Source organism: Platalea leucorodia, assembly GCF_965183815.1.
Source record: "Platalea leucorodia genome assembly, chromosome: 17".
Classification (NCBI taxonomy): Eukaryota; Metazoa; Chordata; class Aves; order Pelecaniformes; family Threskiornithidae; genus Platalea; species Platalea leucorodia.
Genome location: NC_138839.1, coordinates 6682826 through 6704147, shown reverse-complemented (window position 1 = coordinate 6704147; position 21322 = coordinate 6682826). Strand labels below are relative to the sequence as shown.

Here is a 21322-nt window from a genome sequence, read left to right as displayed (position 1 = left end):
GCGTTATTTTTCTCTAAAATGAGAGGAGAAAAAATTATCAGCAAAAATTCTTAGGCTTTTTTTTTTTCCCTTTGGTGACTCAGTGAAATGTGTTTGCTAGCAATTCGCTCAAAAGGGATCATCAGCTCGAGGCTGTCCTTCCCCTCTGCCGTGGCTCGCTTTGGGAGGTGACGGGCGTTCTGCCTCTCCAGAACTGCCTCCCCATTCCAGCCAAGGTCAGGATCTCCTGTGTCTGTGCAGTGCCCAAAAGGAGAGCAAGATTCAAATAAAAAACAATGACAAAAGCAGAAGTGGGAGGAGAAATAGGCAATTTATGGGCTAAGAAAGCATGGAAGTTGCCAGTAAAAGAAGCATATCTGCAAAATACAAAATAGCAGTAACCCACCTGCTGAATTATTGGCAGCGTCCAAGGGCATGTAACAACATGGGTCTAAATCATCCCTGCCCCAAACACCTTCCTTTTAAACCTATTTGTGGAGTAACACAACCAGCAAAATAAAAAAGGGCAGGCATTAAATGGCTCAGGTTTACAGCAGCATTTTTATGACACCAGTGGGCAGCAAGGTATTTTCATGGTGAAATAAGTTTTTGTTCAATTATCTAATAAGTAGATAGGATTTTTATTTGTTTTTTGTAGTCTTTGTTGATAAAGATTTTAGTTATGATAACCCAGGTGTATCTCTAATTGGTTTTCTTGCTTTTGTTAATTATAATACCAGCAAGTTGTGATTATTGTATTCATAAGCAATGTTCTGATTGCTTATCTTAATTAGAGCCTGTGTATTCTCTTTCACATAGAAGTAAGAGTACTGGGAAGCCTCAGCATTCCTGTTAAATTTCAGTTCAAGCACATTCTGCCCCCCTAGATACAGAAATATTGGTCTCCGCTACCTTTCAGCAGTGTTTTGGAGCACTTCATGCTGTATTATGCCCAAGGTGGTACAGCAAAGAGCAGAGCTCAGCGTGCATACGAATCTGATGAGGATGATGAATTGGGGGAAAAAAAACCCCAACAAACCCAATACCCACCAAACCCACAAAAGCAAAACAGCCTCCCCAATAAAAAACGTTGGTTTGGTTTTTTTTTCAAATGTCCCTGATTTGGACTTCTTATAGCTCTGAGACGTTGAGGCAAATAAGTTTTGTTTTAAGCAACTTTGTAATAAATACGTGCTCTAGATTTAGGAATTTTAACAATTTCTCTGCACTTCATTCAGTGAAGCAGCTACTTCATTAGCCTTGTCTGCCTTTGCTCAGGCAAATGTATTTGCCTAGGCAGGTAAAATTAGATGTGTGGCAAATTCGGATCTCTCTCTTCCTCCCTCCCTCCCCCCAGTTGAGGAACTACTTAAGTGTTGGCTGAAATAACACCTGACCGCTCTAAGTATGGATGCAAAATAGAAAAGCCCCGGAAGTTTAGGTAGAACCCCTGAGGTTTGTATGAGTTTTTTGAACAGCAAAGGAGTAAAATTTGTTTCCAAAAGCCCCCAAACGCCTGTAATTTCTACTTCTTAGCACATTTTTAAGCTACGGCAAAACACGTCAATCAATAGATCAGTACACAAAAGATGATGATTCCCTTTCCTGATTACCTCCATTTTCTTGGCCAAGTAGAGCATTCACATGATGTTTATTTTCGGATACACACACAATACAATCTTGTTTGCTGGCTTGAACGTGACTGTTCCGGTCTGCTTTGATGACTTTTCCCAGCTGAATTAGGGAATTGATCCCTTAGTTTAGTAAGTGGAGACTTGCAGGTTTTTTGGTATTCCACCTCTATTGCAATACGAATATATTCAGATGGAATATGGCTTCCACATGTAGGTGGCCACAGCCTGTCAGAGGTTTAAGCTGGCCAACCAAATGTCTGATAGATGTGTAGCGTCAACAGCTGTCTTTTTTAAAGGTTATTTTTTACAGGCACGTGCTCTTGGAATTTGTTTCCTGGGTGGCCTGTTGTGCTGTGCAGAGGCCAAGTGTTCAAATAACCTCTTCAAACATTTATTTTGCACTTTGCTGTAAGGCCTGAAGGCAATTGTCTCTGAAATCGAACTCAGGATGGCAAAAGCTTTGGTGCAAGTGAATGGATAGTTACCGCCTTTCCCTATCTGTGAAGGGGGAAGAAATGACAAGTCAGAGATCTTTTTGCATATCTAACAGGTTTGGATAAATGCGACTTTTATCTCTGACTTCAGTGGGGCCAGAATGTCACCTAAAAGTTTTTGGAGAAGAGAAATGCAGATGCTGAAGTTGGTAATGCTGTATTGCTGTATACGAGCTGGGAGGATGAGTGCTATTACTATTTGCAGTGCTGAAAGACGTACCGCTACTGTGGCTGCGGCGTTAACTAGCTTGGGTGCAAAGAAATTGTCTCATCACTGCTGCGCAGCGTGTGGCACAGGCTGCAAACCCCACCGCAAGGTTGAGCTCCATGCGCTAGAGCGAGACTGCCACGAGCATGCAGGTTTGCTGCTTAAAAGTTGCTGTGTTCCTAACGCTGAACTCGCATCAGTGACTTGTTTGTAGACCCACCCATGTCTGCATCAATGCCAGCACGTGCTTTCTTGGGTAATTAAACACAGATTTACCGCGGTCGGTACCTTTTGCTAAAATGTCTTGTGGTCATTTATGGAAAGTCCCGACGTTTTGAGAGGAGAAGAGGGTGCAGGGGGGATCCAGCTTTCACAATGGGACTCCTCCTCTGAAGCCAAAGGAGAAACCTTTGGTGGTGCTATGCAGCTATCTGCCACCAGAATCTGATCGTGACAGTTCTTGGTTTCAAGGTTGAGACTGGCTAATTGGATGGCGTGTGATTTAATCTATAAACAAAAAGGGGGGGAGGGAAGAATGTCCCCCAAAACTCTGAAGTGCAAGTGGACGAGCGGATGCAAGAAAAGGGAGATTTCTTGTGAATCATCATGGTCTAGAATTATTATCTAGAATTATTATCTAGAATAGAATTATTATCTAGAATTATTTGTAATCCCAAGAGTTGCAGCTCTAAGAATTAAGTCTTAACAACCTGACCATAAGCCTTTTACAGACAGTTGGAAATCTTTCCACTGTTTTCAGTTTGCTTTGGACCATATTGTATGTAATGCATCTCATGCCGTAGAATTCCTAATTTCCCCCTGGAAATACAGTCTGGGTCCCTGCTGTGTTATGTATATTACGAAGCCATTTCCAGCAGAGTTTAAGGACCTACAATGATAAATGCAAGTTTCGCAGCAAATTTTTGCTTAGGTATTTCAACTTAGTTATACAGTGGCTGATATTACAGCAAATCTGCATGTCAATATTTATTTTATATAGGCAATTTGTTGTACTCCTGACGTAGGAGTTCCATCAGCTATGTGAAAATAAGGAAATAATTACTGTTGCAGAATTCTGAAGGGAAGACAATAATTACCAATGGTGGGTCTCCTTAAAATAGGCCTTAAAAATGGCTCAAAGTTTGCAATGACTCAGTATGTTTTAAGGAAAGAAAAATGTTATTTTAACTACGAAGCTGGCAAATTCTACCATTTTGATTCCACAGCAGTAGTCTCTGTAAAAGACATGATTTAAAAGCTGCTATTTCTCACTGTCTGAAGCTAAATACACTTTTTTATTCTAACAAATCTGAATAAAATTAGAGCACTCTGAATAAATTCACCCTGCCTCTGCGCCTGCTGTCTTAGCTCGAGGCAGAAGCAGATGACTGTGATCTCTAAGATTGTCAAACTAGCACCATAAGCCAAAGCTACATTCACCTTAAAAAAACATGAAATTTATTCCAGCTTGCTAACAAGCTGGTCCATTATTTCAGGGTTTTGGTGCCAGTGTTCAGTTTTTTAAAAGGCCATCTGAAACCTCACAGGCATTTTTGACATTTTCCCATTAAGGGGATTGGTATTTGGGGGCTTGAGAGTGCTTTGTTTGTGTTCAGATTTAAACTTTTAACACCTTAAATCTGTCACCAGTTCACTGGAGGATGCTATTTTGATTTTCCTCATTAGCAGTTCTGAAAAAAGGAAAAAAAATTAGCACATTTCTCATTTAATATTAATTGGAACATATTTTTCCCTGTAGCAGTTTGCTGATTATGAGATTTCAATGCCACTGACTGAGGTGGCTTTGCAAATAGTCCCTATAAATAGAAAATAAGAAGCTGTTTCTGTGAACTGACCAACTAGAGAAGAGACTCATTTATCAGAGAAACAGGTACAGACCAACAACCCTGCCTAACGCTGATCATGTAAACACAGGCTGACAATGCTGTCTGAACAGTCAACAACAGTTTGGGCTACGCCAGCATTTTGTAGGGAGAAAGTTTAGTCAAGTGTTTAAAATATGGAAATAAGGATCAGAACGCCTGTTGTTTCTCCAGCTCTCCTGCTGACTAGCTGCAGGCAAATCACCTTGCCTCCTTGTAATTTAATCACTGACAAAGGGCCGGCTTCCGCCTCAAAACTGTGGGAGTGACATTTCTTGGATATAGCAATGTCTTCAAAAATTACATCATGGAGTGTGGCAGGTGAAAGTGGCCAGTGTGTAAAGCACACGAATTTGTGTGACCGTGCAAATTGTTCATGTTAAAACACTGCAGGTCATTTTGGGCTGGCTTGCAGCAACGTTTGCCGTCTTCCACGTACCCCGTAGTAAGTGCATTGACTATTTCCAGAAAAAATATTATTCATGGAGGAGAGCGAGACCTCTTGCTACCTTGCCGATCAGCCGTGTACCATTTAACAGCTACCTGTGCCAAGGTCTGCTTTTTGTGTTGGTTGCATAAAATCAAGCACAGTTTACTTTCGACCCTGCTTTGGCCTCGTTTCTACTGTAGTAGAAATAAAGAATAGTGACGACGACACCTTTCATCTCCAGGGATTTCAAAACATTTGGAAAAGCTGCATCCTCTGAGCAGAGATGTGGCACTGTTTTAAGGAACACGTAGAAATTCCTTGCCCATAAGAAAGAGAGGGTACTCATTGCCCTTAAATTGAAGAGGGGCTCTGGCCACTGGGGACTCTCCCAGCTCTCAGCCGCCGGCAGCCCCTCGGTGCGCGCTCGGGCTCCGCACGCCGCGCAGCAGCCGCGGCGTCCGCGGGCGGTCGGGCGTCACGGATCGCAGGCCAGGAGACAGCTCCTCATAAGCAACTCTTCGATGCCAGAGAACCCAAGGCACCGTGGTGCCGTCTTCAGGGAGCCCTAAACCAGAGCAAATTCTGCCACCTGCTGCTTCCCTGCACAGCTACAGCGCCCTTGTTTTGAGGGTGCGCTAAGCCTTGGTCTGCTCTAACCTGGTTGAGATTTTACTGAGATTGTGTTTACCAGTGCGATTGCTGTGTTTAAGCCGAAAACACTTGAGAGGCTAGATTAAGTGATTTGCTTTCAATATTTTGGAGTAACAGCAGTAATGAAAAGCGTCCATGCAGTATGTAGTGATATACATGGTGAAGAATGTCCACACCTGTTTTACAAAAGCAAATACTTGGATTGTGCTAAGTATATATTTAAGAGTAAAATTACTGATAACACAAAATGTCAGGAATATTGAGGGAGAGTAGGCTGTCCAGTGAGAGCACTGACATAACTAAAGGTCCTTTCAAAGCTCACGCATTTGAGGGAGCAGAAGAAAAATGCAGGCTTGCCTGTACAAACCAGTGGATTTTTATAGCGTTCCTCTAGATATCTCAAAGTGAAGAGTTTAAATTAGAAAGCTGACTCTGTGGGCAGTTATCAGCAACAAGCATGTGCAAAGCCGTAGCTTCTGTATCACTGCAGGAATTCAAAATTGCTTTATTTTTAGTTTTAAAAATCCAAGATTTTTTCTTTGTTGGCTGCTAGGCTGAGACGCACAAGAAGCTTAGGCAATGCCTAGCCTCTAAGCCTCTTCTCCATAGTGCTTTTCTGTCTGGTATGAGTGTTCCCCACCTTGAGGTGAACGGGGGAGGACAAGGCTGTAAGCTTCCCTGCCAGCTGAAGCTGCCAAAGTGCTGATACGAAGGACGTTAGGGTTGCCACGGCAGAATGTAGTTGTCTGGAACTTAAGGGAGACTTCGGCAGTATTCCCCTAGGAATCCTTAACAACCTCTCAGGCCAACCACTGTCAAGGACAAGGATTACCATCAGGTCAATGTTCTCTTTATATACAGTGCTAACTAAATTTAGTGTTAAATCTGCTGTGAAAATTTACAGCTTGTAATATTTACCTGACAGGCGTCCAGACCCTCTTGTCCAAATATACAGTTCCTTAAATTAGACATGAAATATGTCATGAGGCAGCAGCCTAAATTACATATTTACAGCACTGAAGCAGGTAAGTACATATTTAACCAGCCAGTCCTGAGTTTTTATTTTTAAAAAATGGACTGGTGTGTTCAATGTATTTTTTAAAATCCTGACAAGAGTATTTAAACAATCCTAGGCTTGGGAGCTCTCTGGGCCAGGGGCTGTCTTTGTATTGTCTGTTTACCACCGAGTTCTGCACAATGAGGCTGGCGTCCTTAGGGGTTGTTGCACTTGAAAGAATAAAAGCATGTGACAATAAAGAGCAACTCCCTGTGAAATGACTGTGCCTAGAGATTTTTTCCTTCTTAGCAAACGTTATTGCCCCAAAACAACTAGTATATTATTTATATAACCATTTCCTTATGGGTCATTGTTGAATAGAAGTCGGGTCCTTCAGTACCCAGAGCGAATGTCCCCATCACTGCAACTACAAAATTATTTCCTTTATATGCTGTCAGGACGGAGTTCTCTACGCCAACCAGCTTAGGAGCTACCTCACCGTTACATACAGAAAAGTATAATTCTATTCTACGGCAGTTCTTCAACATCCCAGACTTACTCCTTTGTGAAGTAATTCCCACAAATAGCCTTTTGAACTTGTGTAGATTTTAAATCATAAGAAAACAAGACCCAAAAAAAGAACCAAGGGAGTGTCTTCATTAGAGACAGCTTATAGCACAAATCAGGTTCATGACGTGCTGCTGCATTTTTGTTGCTTATAGCTGCTCTTGAAGACAAGTGGCTCCTTTGGAATGTGAATGTGGAGCATAGATTAAGTAAGAGGTTTCTGCAAGGAATGTGTCACGTTTGGGGAAGTTTATGCACTCTTCATTCAGGTGAGCTTAGTCTTACTTAATGGTTAGCTTAGTCTTACTGAAGTCAGTGGGACTATGCCCCTACGTGTCCTCTGTGCCACTTTTAAGAGCTATGTGACAGAGCACTTTGTTCAGGTGTTTGCTTTGTTTGATGAAAATCTTGATGGGAGCTGTAGTTCTGGCTAATGTGGAACAGTATTTCTATGAGGAAAGCCGCGCTGTCTAGAAAAGAAGGACCAAATATGAATTCTTTTTAAAAGCTAGTAAATTAATTTTTTTCCTGAAGTGGTGCAACCCCATATGGCAGCAAGATTATTGTCATAGGTGTATTGCAAATGAAATCTCTTTAGACTGCTTAGACTTACAGGGGAAAAAAGTGTATCAATGGCATGGTTTTAAGATGGTGCCTTTGAAGAGCTGATCAGTTCAGCTCAGTTCAACAAACAGTATGAACATTTTAAAAAGGAAAAGGCTAGTTACTAATGACAGTTTGATTTTTCATCACCAATATGAAAAATACTTGTTTAAATATCAAAGAAGCTTTGCTGGATATGCGTGCCTTGTGTAAGCGCCATCAAAGAAAGCTTTTTTATATTCTTACGGGTGCAGGGCGAGTCTGAATCCCAGTCCCAGGAGCTATACGTGCTTAAAGGTCCTGTTCAAAGAAATCAGTGCAGTGGAATGTGCAGATTTGGAGGACAGGACTTGGCAGCCATTGTGTCCCTGTTAGGTAGTGCTCAAATTCAGACTACTGGAGCTGTTTTACCAGTTAACTGACTCGGAGAGCTCTTTTTAAGCACCTTCCAAGGAATGTGTATAACTTCCTGAAAGAGGCTTCCTGACCATGCGAACAACCTCTTGTCAACAGCTTGTTTCTCTTCCCCTTGAAACCCTGCCATTTAGTCTCTGTGACCACCCTCGCTTCACAGCTGGCATCCACAGTCCCCAATTATTGCAGAACTTGCCAGCCAGAATCAGTGTTCCTTGTCTGAGTCCCAACCCTGACTGCGATTCTCAGTCCAAAGAATCTATCTTCTTGTTTATGCAGCTCATCTAGGCTGACATCCGTCTCCTTCAAGGCAAGAAATATGCTTGCTTTGAGAGATGTGCATCAATTCTAACTACCACTTTGTCTCTTTAATGTCACAGAAGTTCAAATATGAGGCTGATTTCATGCAATCAAGGCTGTCTAGAATGTTTTCATAACAGAGAGTTGTATCAAAACATCTATTTGCTCCATGAAAAATTGAAGAGACTGGTGCGCTCTTGCTTTCCAGTCACAAGTGACCACAAGGCCCTGAGACTAAAAAAAAGTTTCTTAAAAAAAGCTTGGATAAATCTGACACATCAGCAAAACGTAGTCCTTTGCATATTATAATGATTCCTAGGAGTCCCAAAGTGCTTGTTGTACATGAATTAATTATGCCTCACAACATCAGAGTGTACCAGAATAAACATTACCTATTTACTTGTCTGATAGAAAGGTACTTAAGTTCTGAACTGGATTCATATTTCAGAGGTCTCCAAGTTCAAGAGTTTTTATCACCAGGTCTATATTTCAAGTTGATCTCTTTTCTTTATAAGGTTATGCTGTTTTCATCATTAATGTCCCCTCTTCCTGAAAAGCGTACATCTTCATAGTGTAACCCACTGTTGTACATTTTCTGTTGTACATTTTCATTAGCTGTTGTACATTTCTTTATAAGGTTATGCTGTTTTGTTGTTGTACATTTGTATGTTGTTGTACATATGTATGTTGTACATTTCTTTATAAGGTTATGCTGTTTTCATCATTAATGTCCCCTCTTCCTGAAAAGCGTACATCTTCATAGTGTAACCCACTGTTGTACATTTTCTGTTGTACATTTTCATTAGCTGGCTGCATTTTACATTTACTAGTAAATGGATTTCTGAGTTATTGCAAATTTTTTAATGATGTAATTTCAGATTTTCTCACCTCTTTTCCACGGTAGCTGCGAACATCTTAATTGTTTCAGTTTTTACCTGTTCTTGAAGCACCGGCAAAATGACCTCTGTTTTAGTGGTTTTATCTTGAATGAAAGTCCCTGTAATTTCTGAAGATTTGAGGGAGTTGGGAAATATATTTGTGTTAGACTCAACAAGGATATTTATTATTAAAGGAATCTGTAGCACAGCAATATTGTAACTGATTAAACAGCACTTTGTCTCAGCAAGAATTATTGTCTATAAACTATACGTGTAGGTATCCTTCATTTTCATCTGCCATTCCTACTTCAACATACTTCTGCCAGATGCAGTACAGTACTTGGAAAAAATTATGTATATGCTTACCTCTGCCTATGGGCAGTAAAACAGATGTACAGGATCAGAACCTGGGATTATGACCTAATCAAAGTGGTCAGCAAGAAAATATAAATGAGGTATTCTTAGTGCAGCCGTGTGTTTGCAGCGTTGCTTTCAGCAGTGGCTAGACCTTACAGTTTTGGGGGTTCTGTCTGGAATGATCTAGGTCAACTACATTTTGTAGGAAAAAAAGGTGGAAAAACCCTTGATTATCAGTGTATTCTGTCTGAAATTTCATCTTGTAGGATATCTGAGCAATGTGTTTGAGATAAAGATACGTTCATTCCATTTTTGTTACTGGCTGGTTGATGTTTGATTCCACCTTTACTGAACTCAGATCAAGAGATGGAGAAGCCTTGACTCTTTTTGTCATGAGTTCAGCTTGAGGCACCAAAAAGCTAGCTAGATATCTGTGACGCATATTTAGTATTGCTGAAGTGAAAACAGCTAATCAGTTAAACAGTTCAAAGCAGATATTTTGCTACCGGGTATTATTAATCACAACTGACATGTCTCGTAGAGTTGTGCATTTTTCTATTTAAGAAGCTCTCTATCAAAATGCATTTCACCCAGTTAGCTAGCATGCTTGCTTTGGTTCCTCTGGGTGTCGTAGTCGTGTATTTTACTTGTAGATGGCTCAGTAGTTGAACAGATGAGCCCTGTGCTCAGGGAGCCCTGCCCAGTCAGCTCACGGATTTGGAATTAATGTTTTCTTACACATTTCATAGGTGGTACTTGTGCGTCTCAGTAATTCCCTGTACATCAAGCTGGCTGTTTTTTTCCATATATGAGCTTTGGTTTTAGAAGCACAGTAGATAATAACCATAAATGTTTCATTTACTATAAATATTTAATAATTATGAATGATTGATAACCAGATTTTTAAGCAAACTGATAGAGTTGTGTGAAATGAAGACTACCTTTGTATAATTGTCTAAGCTGTATTCTAAATATTATATGGGCCTTGTTGTGCTATTAAGATGCATGCCTGATTGGTATTTTCATTAAAAATATTAGCATATGGGTAACAGAAAAATACACTTTTTATAGTCGTATTGGCAATAAAATTAAGCTGGTTGGACTTCCTTGTGGATACAAGAATTTCTATATCTGCCAATTTTTGTTCCATTGTAAGGCATGCTTTCTTTATGGATTATTTTAAAGATGTTTTTTCAAGAGAATGTGGTTTTTATAACACAGCGCTAATAGCTGGCTGTGTTTCAGTGACTACTTTCACCTAGTTTGCATTCAATTTTTTCTAATTGCCTTTGATCTCCCTGGGGCTTTGAAGCCAAAAAAACCCCGTATAATGCCTATCTAATTATCAGGGCTCTTGCATCTCCGAAAGATTTTAATAACAATGCTGCTTTCTGATTTGTGCAACCAGCTGAGGGGCTGCATACCTCTCCCGCAGATGTTTCTGGATGTCTCACAGATTAGGGAAGAACCACTTTGGCAATACGTGCCACTGTTGCTCTACACACACATCTGAATCGTCAATGTCCTTCAGTTGAAAATCCAACCTTGAAAAAGCAAACCTAAATCACAGTGACTAAAACGTTGCAGAGGTAAAACTCTATAGAGACCACAGCCAGAGGCTTGTCCATGCCAAGACTGAGGTTGTTATCTTGTGCTTTATCTTGTTCCTAAAAGTAATTATATTATTGCTAATCTTGAGCAAAATTGATGAAGATATAAATATGCATTGAATTAATTCCAGATATATTTAATGTGTGCCTTTAACTTGCTGCAAGTTCATTGTTGAGCCTCAGACCAATGGCAGCTGAACGTAGCAAATATGTCCTGTGGACCAAATGTCATTTTAAATGCAGAAGTTGCACACCAGTGCAATAAGAATTTGGACTTCTGTGCTTTTTTGGACTTGTCAGGGCTTTTTACGTAGGTCAGTCACATGCTTTCTCAACTGAGTAAAGTATCAGGGTGGCCTATCCAGCAGTATAAAAGCCACCTACAGCTATTTCTTCTAGGTTTACTGTTTGGTAATGTAAGGTCAGCTAATGTAGTTCACTTTGCAGCTTATCTACCATTAAGAGCCATTCAGTGCGTAAAGCCAAGGGCAATCAAGGTCTGCGTGCTCACTGCATTGGGAGAAACCTTGGTTCACCTTGTCCTTAGATATGCAGCCATTTCATATGTTTACTTTATTCTTGGATGTTTCAGACATATTGTGGAATAACACAAGTTTCTTTTCTCCTCTTTCTTTAAAGAAATGTATAGCAAGCTCTGTAAAAATGAAAAAAACAACTAAGGACAAAGCAATTAAGAGATTTACATCCTTTCAGGTTCAATCCCACTCTGATTTTTTTTTTCTTACTGCAACTATTCATTGACTAGAAACCAACAGATGAAAATTTTGTTTTCAGTGATTTAATATCTTCTGACATATTCCCAGCCATCTGCAGGTCAGAATGTAACCCAGCAACTTGTTCTAGCTAGTAGACAGCCCTCCGCCTAGATAACCTAATTCTCATTCCTTCCGCATGGAACAGATCACTCTTACGTACATAAGCAACAAGCTATATTAAGTAGCGCTTAAGATCACCCTAAGCAGTTTACACAGAGGCGTCCGTTGCTTTTCTGTCTCTCACCAGTTGGCCGATGGCTTGCAGATATTTCTGAGCCCCTTGGTAGTCCAGGATTCTATTAACGTTTGGGGGAAGATGTCCCTGGTGGGAAGGGAGGCCGTGAATTCTAGCTGGTTGTCTCAGCTGACGAGTAGCAAAAGCAGAAATCGGTGGGCTTTCATAGGAAATGGTGTAGACACTTTTCATCACTCCAGCTTCTTTCTTGTGCCATTTTTTCATCAGGTGATCAAGAAGGCCATAGTTGGTGGGTGGTTCTGAGACAGAAAATGATTAAATGTTAGAAATGATAGAATTAAATTTTTGGTCCTGGTGTTTTTACTCCACAGTTGTCACAGGGAATCTTTGTACTATTTTGACAGCAGATTAAGGACAAAACAGATCTTTTTGTTCCCAGGGCATGTGTGTCTACCTTCTGGCTGGAAGGGAAAGTCACTGTTAGGTGTCAGTAGGACAGCAGTAATGGTATATATGTAAGGAGTCCTGATTCTTCATAGTCTGTCTGGTAGATATTAAAAAAGTTAGGAGAGCTGTACATGTCACTAGAATTCAGAAACATATCAAGGCTCCGTGAATTCTCCTGCTAGTTGTATCTCACAGCTCTCCTTGTTTGCAGCTGATGTCTTGCATTATTGCATAGGGGAGAGAAATCTATCGATTGACACTATCCTTCACTGCTTCCTGGGGTGATTAAGTATTGTTGTATGGATAACATTTCCACTTTTTCAATCAGAAAAATAAGCTACTGACTGGGTAAGAAAGCAGCCAAAAGTCACCGCAAGATCCATTTTCAGAATTAAAACAGAAGGAGGTTCCTGGTTCTAAGTCTGTATATTGACCACTGCACCGTGTTCCTGCTGATCAAATTAATAATGCCAGAAACTACCAAGAATGGGGAAATCTGATTTCTCAGGAATCCAGGCAAACGTGCGTCCATTCCAGCTGCGGCAGGGAGGCAGCACAGGGTTGTAACCGTGTCTATTGTATTTATCGTCATACTCCGATACTAAATTTCGGCTTCGTGGTTCGTCATGATGGGTGAAGAAGTGCTGCATTGGCAGGCCCTGAAACGAGATGTACATGAAACCATGCCATTTGTCTTTGTACATAGCATCCAGATGGCTTCGCAAGCTTTTGAGTCAGACTGTACTACCAGTGGTAGCACAAAATTTTGTCAGTACTTGTATTACTTTTACGTAGAATTTAATCCCTGAAAATAAGGGCATTTGCATTTCAAGTAAAGTAAATTTCCAGTTAAATTAAGCAACTACACCTGTATGTCATGAGATCTGATTAGTCTGATTTCAGGACATGCATCATGGATTTGCAGATACATTTAAGAAGCCTGCAAATGAAAAGCTGATTGTCTTGTGCTGCTTAAGTGTTTCATTGTGCGCCAGCATTACGTATACTACCTTCCTACTGTCCGTCAGGAGAGAACGATAAGAATCTTTGGGGGCGGAGAGGCACCTTGGAGAAAGGGACATTCTAGCGGATGTTACTTGTGGGGAAAGTATTGTTGTGAAAGATCTGGGACTCATTTAAGTGCAGTTTGTTCCTATGAATCGGAGGTGTGCTGATGAAAATAATCCTCTTTTACCAGCAAGCTCATTTTATAGCCCATGGAACGTCCTGCAGACACAATACCCGCTCCTAGCTGGTAGTAACACGCTGATTTTCTTCATGTGCCCTGGTCACTCTCTGAGGCAGAGACTGGGAAAACAACAGAGAGTACCAAGAAGTATGTGCTGTTTGTCTACCTCTGAAAGGCATCCTACTTCCATCAAATACACCAGGGACCTCTGGATCCTGTAAACTGGCCACGGAGCTGCAGTGCCTTCTTTTACACATACAGTTGTTTAAGGATATAAAATATGATTCAAGTATTAGTCAAAGATCATCGCTGTTTGGACTGTTGGCACACACAGCCCTACATTTGAAATTTCTTTTACTTACCTCACATTTCTCCATCATGGTTCTCCTTAGTGTCTGGTCCAGTTTGTGATCTGGGAAGCAAATGAAGTCTGTTCTGTATATGCTGCTGCCGAGTTTCCCAGTGTCTTTTGTAAACTGGAGAGATATACAACACTCAGTATAGCTAAGGCAATCTGATAATTACAGAAGCTCTGTTCCAGGGCTGCTTTCTTCATCTACACGTTTAAAAAGCACTTATTTGGAAAGATGTCTGTGCTGTGTACTTTTACTCAGATGATAGAGTCGGCTGGTATAATCAGCCATTGTACAATTCTGGATTGATTCCTTGGTGTAAATTTAAGATTCTCTACAGCCCTTGAAAAATTATTCATGCTTTGGTGATAAATGCTTTCAGCTGCCATGTAAACTAGCTTCTGAAAAGGACAAATGAACCTTTTTTTTTTTGTCCCTTTGTTCCTACTTCTGCGGCAGCAGGCCAGTCTCTGCAATATAGTCTAGCATTTTGCTCCAGCAAAAAAAAAAGAAATCTAAAGGAAGTAATTTTAGCAGAGTCAGGAGGATTTGCCCTAACAGCTCCAATATTGAACCTAACTGGCATGTTCTGACAAAGTTAAATGTCTAATGATAAAACTTTCCTCGGCTTTTAAGCAGGGCATGCAATCTGTAGAGCAGCTCTGCTAGCAAAGATGCTCTTGCTTTATACAAGCAAATGAAACCAATATCCAAATTATTAAAGATCCTCTGGTATGAGTAAGAATAAGTATTAACTTAGGGAAGGGTTAATGAAGCCTCTCTTGTATAATGTTGGTATATATTATTAAGTTGTTTATATTGTTGTATAGTTGCATGTAAGCTGCATAGCAGTCTGAGTGATTGCCCTAAAAAGTGCTATAGCATTTTTAATTGGCTAAAGTTATGCCCAGCGTGAACCACACAATATAACCCACGCTCAGGCATTGCTTCTGTGCTGCCTTAGAGAGAAGAATGGCAGATCATAAACCAAATGAATTAATGCAGGCCAAGCAAGATGCTTATCCTTCTCCCTTCTATTACGCTTCCGAGATGAGCCTGGACTCTAGCTCACGGCTCCCCCCACAGCATTGGTTCTGACCCACTCTGTCCCTGCTCTCACGCTTCCTTCCTGATCTTACCCTGCTCCTCTCTTCCAGCCAGTTTCCAATGAGAACTTTAGGAGAGTATTTGGGTTCGATTTTCCAACAATCCTGTCCATCTTTTTGCGATGCAAACATACTGCTTTGCCTCACCAGCACTGCCTTCCCTGGTTGTTGGAACTGCTCTTCAGGTTTTGTGGGTGAAAGATTAGTCAGCGGTCCAGTGCTAAAACTAGGGCAGAAAGGGGCTGCGCTTCTGCCTGCCTGCGTGCTGAGAAACGTGGGTGATGCGTGGAGCTGCTCGGCCATAGAACCATTTGTGTTTGTCATCCCCGCGGTGACTGTCGTTCCGGTAACCACGTTCTAGGCTGCATCGTATTTACTGTTGAGCAACAGAGTGGCTCCTAACCCACTAAAGTCAGCTGGGTTTTTTTTCTCTAACAGAGTTCAGAATCAGAGCACAGAGTACGTCTCAAAACACTGTGGTGTAAGTGACGTACTCCTCTATACCAACACACCACACATACCTGCACGACACAGAGTCTCTCTTCATAGACAGACACATTTTATTTTAAACAAGTGGGACAAACCAGCGTGTCCATTCAAAATAATGATGTTCTTTATTGTCCTAGCTAAAGGTAAGGGCTTGCAGCATGGTACAAGCTTGTATAAGGTTTGCATATTCCATGTTCCAACTAATAGCTGGAATGAGGTTCTGATAAGCATTGTTTATCATCATTAATGGCTGCCCTTGATTGACTACCCATGACCTGATATTAAATATCCTAAAAAGATATTTTCCTAGGTTGAGGCATGAACAGACTCGTGGAATCTAAGACGTTTACTATAAGCTTTTTAGGAAGTTAACAACACTGTCCAGTCCCCTTTTCCCAGCTGGAAATGAGAAACCACAATAATCATATAGGCTTATGATTCCATGGAATCCATCCTCCAGGTGGTACCAGGTCACTCGAACACCGTTGTCCTCCAACCTCTTCTTGTAAAGCAAGCCGTCGTCCCTCAGCACATCGTACTCACAAGTCAAGATGAAAGATTCGGGCAGCTGGTGAACAATAGCATCTTCGGCTAACAGCGGGCACAGGTTGGGCTCACAGAATCTTTTCACTGTCTCATAAACTTCAGCTATAAAATCTGTTGGTGTGAGTGGCTTCACACCTCTGACCTTAAATTTTTCGGGGATGTTATCTGGACTCACCCACTTCCTGTACTTCAGCCTCATATCTGGAGGAATATGAGAGCCCTCCAAGACCTCTTGCATATGCAATGCATGCCCATTTAGGTACTGCAAAGCAAAGAAAGCCGCACGTTCTCGGAATAAGAGAGGGACTCCTCGATTTTGATGATAGGATGGTAAGTTGAAGTCCAGCGCCTGAAGGCCTGGGTAGATCAAGATCTGAGCACGTAGCCTGGGGAGGTCTGATCTACCTGCGAGGGTCTGGCTAACGGCAGCTGCCAGATTGCCCCCAGCGCTGTCCCCGCAGACAATTACATTGGCAGGATCCACGCCATAGTGCTCGATATTCTTCATAAAGTGTATGGTAGCATTAAGACAGTCTTCATACGCAGCGGGGTATTTGTGTTCCGGAGCTAAACGATACCTAATGCACAAAAAGAAACAAGTATAAGAGAAGGAAATGTCATTAGTATTAATCAGGAAATGGTATCCTATGCTCTCTTCCGGCCCTGTCATTTTGGGATGGTTTTCCTCCAGGTCAGGATATTCATTACGTCCCAATCAGGCATTCCTCAGTTAGTGATTGCGGATAAGCTGTAAATTGTGTATTCAATCACAAGGAGTCAGTAAAGTAGGACTGCCTTCTGAGTAAGAGTCTGACCGAGACTGTGTACATTTGGTAGTCATGCTGAAAACTGCCTGTGTATTCTGGACAAGGTAATTTAATAATTCTGTGCCTCTGCTTCCTATGTGTAAAATGGGAGTAATACAGTGTGATTATTCTCTCTTTTTCTATAAATCACAATTGTTTGGAGCATGTTATTACGTGTTCATATGCTCAGCATAAGGAAGACTTCTTTTACCTAAGTTTTTGATTGGCTTTTATAGATTTTCGTAGTGTGCCAAATATTTCCATTTGGGTCTTTTCTGAGTATATCGGGGCATGAACAGTTAAGAGCTGTGAAATCTCCATTATCACTATTTGTCTCTTTATGGACTTTGCTGAATTCTATAGAAATTTCTCTGCGAAAAAGAACATCTCCAAAACCAGTGCAGCTCTGCTGTGGCACCACAGCAACAATAATCCCCAAACAATAGAACTGGGTAGGGGTCACTTACTGAACAGATACAACTACCGATTCACTTTCTCTGGATAGGTAGCGGCACACTTTTTCATAGGTATCTGGAAAAGAAATATTTTCATTAGTGCTTTGCTATTGCCCTCATCTTTGAGACAGCTAGGGAATGTTCATTCCAGAAAGACATGTATTTGTCTTCAGACTTCCTCCCAAGCCACATACTGAAACCTCGTCTTACTTCAATTTTATAAAAAGATGAGAATGTTCTTTCTATGTCACTATAATTCCTCCAGCAAATATCTTACCAAGACTTCCAAATACCCAGCCTCCTCCATGAAAGAAGATGATACCTCTCCTTCGCCCATCAGAGGTAGCTTTAGGCTGATAAACCCTCACAGGTACTTTGTTGAACTGCAGGTCCTGGATAAAGAGCTTTGGATCCACCCCTAGTTTCCGTCCCTGTCGCACGTATCGGCCAAAAGTGATTTGACTGCAAAGTCCAGTCTTCTCCAAAATCTTTCCCTGTTAAAGGTAAAAGAAATTAAGGCTTCTCTAAAAATCTTGAGTTAGCTGAGGTATAAAAACTCTGCATCATACTTACATTGAACTGTATTCGAGGGAAATTTTAAAGAAACACAAAGCTTACAAAAAAAACCCCCATGTGGTAATGTTGTAAAATATGAATACGCTATAAGTAGATATAATAATAACAGCACAAGAAGCTAGAATAACTACCGTGAGGACTGTTCACAGAGGAGGATAACGGCCATGCAAGCGTCTCCCAACCCCTCTCTAAATGGCTTCCTTTATACTGGGTGCTGACAGGAGAGTTCCTTCTGCTGGCTTGGGCGGGCCTGGGCTTTTGCCTTAATTAACCCGTGGAAAGCAGTGAGGAAAAGCAACTCCACAGTTGGTTTTCTTAATAGGAATGCCCAGTCCTAAGAAAGTGAGAGATTCTAGGACAGAGTCAGAAAACGGTATTTGTTTTAAGTTTGCCTAGGTTAGTTCTACCAAACAGGAGAAGTTCTACTGTTTATCGTACCGGCTGGAATCTGAAGAATCAGATTGAAAAACCTAGGCTTCACATACAGCAATTTGACCCCTGTTGTCTGATAAAAATAAAGCTCTCTGATTTGAGAAAAACAATTTTCCCAAGCTCTCACAGCCTACAGACTGTAAAAAATTTCCTGCCATTACTCAAATCCAGTGTCGTTCCAATATTACATCAGAAATTTTATATAGGCCATCCAAATTGGCTGTCTCGGAGTATACATTTTAATTGTCAGTATTGTCTTGCACACCTTTGTGCTCATTCTTATGTCATTTATACTTGATAACAACAATGAAACGTTGTTTATAGAAACAGCAATAAAAGCTTTAATAGTTCTTCATTGCATAAACTCATAGTCCTGAATAGACCATAAAACTCAGTGAATTTGGAAATCTTAACTGCTGAGTTGTGTTGTGCGAGTTAATTACTGCTTTTTATTTGCACAACAGATTGACTGAGCAAAATCAAGAAGCTCCCTTTCCCAATGCTCTTGCAATGATCTTGCAAGCTAGAATATAAATCTGATGTAATAAGTGAACAAACAAAAAGTTGGGAACCAAATTAATTAATGGAATCAAACAAATAAACTGTTACAGTTCAGTTAACTAAACAAGATCCCAATTTTAAATGCCCAATGAGAGTCTTTACCCATTCCCTTCTTGTCACCGGCTAATGGGATTCAGGAAGGCTGGGTAGCTTTGTCAGTAAATTTCAAGAGGATGTAAATGGTGTAAGGAACAGCGTGGAGGAAAACAAGGTCTGTGTGATGGCAAAGGCGATGTTGTGGCTAAAGGAGTGAAGGAGAAAATTGAAGATTTAAAAAAATTAAACGATACAGCAAGTGACAGAGGAAGAGTTCAGGAGAGCTCTAATGCCGTTTATGCAATGCTGTAAAGGGGAGTCCAGGGATTAAATACTAAAGCAGCCCTAACCGGATTTTGTACCATAAATGTCAGCCGTGGCAGGAGCAGCTGAAGGGCTGTAGTTTTCCTTGTGCAAGGTGACTTCGCCTAGGGCTGAGGGCAGTTAACAGACAAAACACCAGCTCAGCTCTGAATTCGAGCTAAATCAACACAAGCAAGTTGGGCAATCTCTGCTAACGAGCCCCCCAGCATGCAACTTCCGAACGTGAAGTGGGTTTTGCCCAGGACATGAGCAGCGTCCCGACTGAGGCTGCTCCTCCGCATCGCTCTCCCCACGATGCGGAGCCGCAAGCATGACATGAGGGCGGCAGGGGCGTGCGGATCGTCATCCAGGCTCCCTCGGGGCTCCTTTGCCTCCTAGCGCGGCCCGGGGCCGGGGCTTGCCCGGGCCGCCCCGGGTTCCCGCCGCCCGCGGCGGCCCACCCGCGCCGCGGGGGACCCCGGCCCCGCGAAACCCTGCGCGCCCCCCGGCTCGGGTGGAAACGCTCCCCCGTCCCCCGAAAGGGCAAGCGCGGCGGAGGGCGCGACTCACCAGGGTCGCCGTGCCGAGGAGGACGGCCAGGACCAGGCGCAGCTTGGCGGGCTGGTTCACCCCGGGCGGGATGTCGTAGCTGGGGAGGCCGAGGAGCACCGCGGCCAGCGCCACCGCCAGCGCCGCCAGGGGCAGGAGCAGCAGCAGCAGCGCCGGCAGCAGCGCCATGGCCCGGCGGCGGCCCCGCGGGGCTCCCCGGCCCGCGGCGGGGCCCGGTAGCGGCCGCCCGGCCCCCTCCGCGCCGCCACCGCCACCGCGGCCCGGGCCGGCGGCGTCACGGGCCGTTTGTGACAGCTCTGCAAAGCCGCCGCCGGGGTCATGGTGCGGGCGGCCAGCGAGCACCGGGGGGAGGCCGCGCCGCCGGCCCGGGGCGCGCTGTAATCTCGGTTCAAGGAGGCAGAGCCTGACCCGTGCGCGCTGCGGGAAGGCGCCCGCCGCCGCGTCCCGCCGAGGGGTGCAGCACCGGGCTCTGCGGCTGGCACCGCCGTTTCAAAGGAGCCGGGAGATCTGCAGCCCCCGTGGGCTGCAGGGCGCCTGCGTTCCCGAGGGATCCATCCTGAGATGGCCGGGAGTATGGCGCTTGCCCTCAGGCTCAGGGGTTCTTTGTCTAAAGAGCCTGCAGGAGGCTAAAGGAAGGGCTGCCTTTGCACTGCGAAATCTGAATGGAAGGCAGCATTTCTTTTTGTAAAAATCTCTGATTTCCTCAGTCTGGGGATTTTTTTTTTCCTTAGGATTTTCGTTTCCTCAGTCTTACTATTTTGAGTATGCTCACTACTGTTTTTCCTTCTTTCATCAGCAGGGTATAATGAAGCATCATGTCAAGGCATACACTGCCTTGTCCTGTAAAGAAAACTCAAAACATGCAGAAATATCACAGCACAAATTCTAAAAAAATAATACCGGGGGAACCGCTCTCTGAAAGAACATGAAAACATTTTGGTTTATATTTTCTATCCTTTAAGCTAAACCTTCCAGAGTACACAGATCAAGAGCCCAGTTCACTGATCCTTTCTGTCTTTCTAAAACCTGATGTAGGTGTTCCCTCTCAACCAGTATCTCTGCCCTGAGCTTCAGTCAGCATAAAGGAGACATCCCAAAATTAAACAGGAGTTTGCAGAGCTACGGTTATTTCAAAGTCGGGGCGGCCCTTACTTGCTTCCAGCAAGGTGTCCCCAGTTAACTCAGGCCTCGTACTGCTGCTCTTGCAATTTGGTTCTGCCATGCCTGTGGAAGAGACGTTCAATCTCCTCACTGACACCTTAATCTCTGCCTCTTTTTCCAGAGCTTTCCTCTAACTCTTCCCCCCAGCTCACTATGTACCTAACTTGTACTTTTTACCTAAATAAAATAAAGTCATGCTTTGGAGCTTATCAAATGGAAATCACAAAGATCCTGACTGTAATTCACAGGAGTTATTTAATCCAAATCATTCCACAGACATTATTTACATAGAAGTAAATCATCTGGTAATTAAAT

At 42.5% G+C, this 21322-nt stretch overlaps 2 protein-coding genes across 2 annotated transcripts; both read right to left on the bottom strand.

The window, feature by feature from the left end:
• Nucleotides 1–11989: 11989 nt before the first annotated feature.
• On the bottom strand, nucleotides 11990–15396 carry CFAP107 (cilia and flagella associated protein 107; the record flags this gene model as incomplete). The annotated part of the gene is made up of 4 exons (XM_082329215.1): nucleotides 11990–12276; nucleotides 12906–13083; nucleotides 13976–14089; nucleotides 15106–15396. 4 exons carry the CDS (start codon nucleotides 15394–15396, stop codon nucleotides 11990–11992), a joined length of 870 nt encoding a protein of 289 aa, XP_082185341.1.
• A 514-nt stretch (nucleotides 15397–15910) lies between these two features.
• LOC309598372 (arylacetamide deacetylase-like 4) lies at nucleotides 15911–20014 on the bottom strand (the record flags this gene model as incomplete). The annotated part of the gene is made up of 4 exons (XM_082328870.1): nucleotides 15911–16685; nucleotides 17381–17444; nucleotides 17646–17862; nucleotides 19847–20014. The coding sequence occupies 4 exons, from the start codon at nucleotides 20012–20014 to the stop codon at nucleotides 15911–15913; spliced, it is 1224 nt and encodes a 407-aa protein (XP_082184996.1).
• Between the last annotated feature and the right edge of the window lie 1308 nt (nucleotides 20015–21322).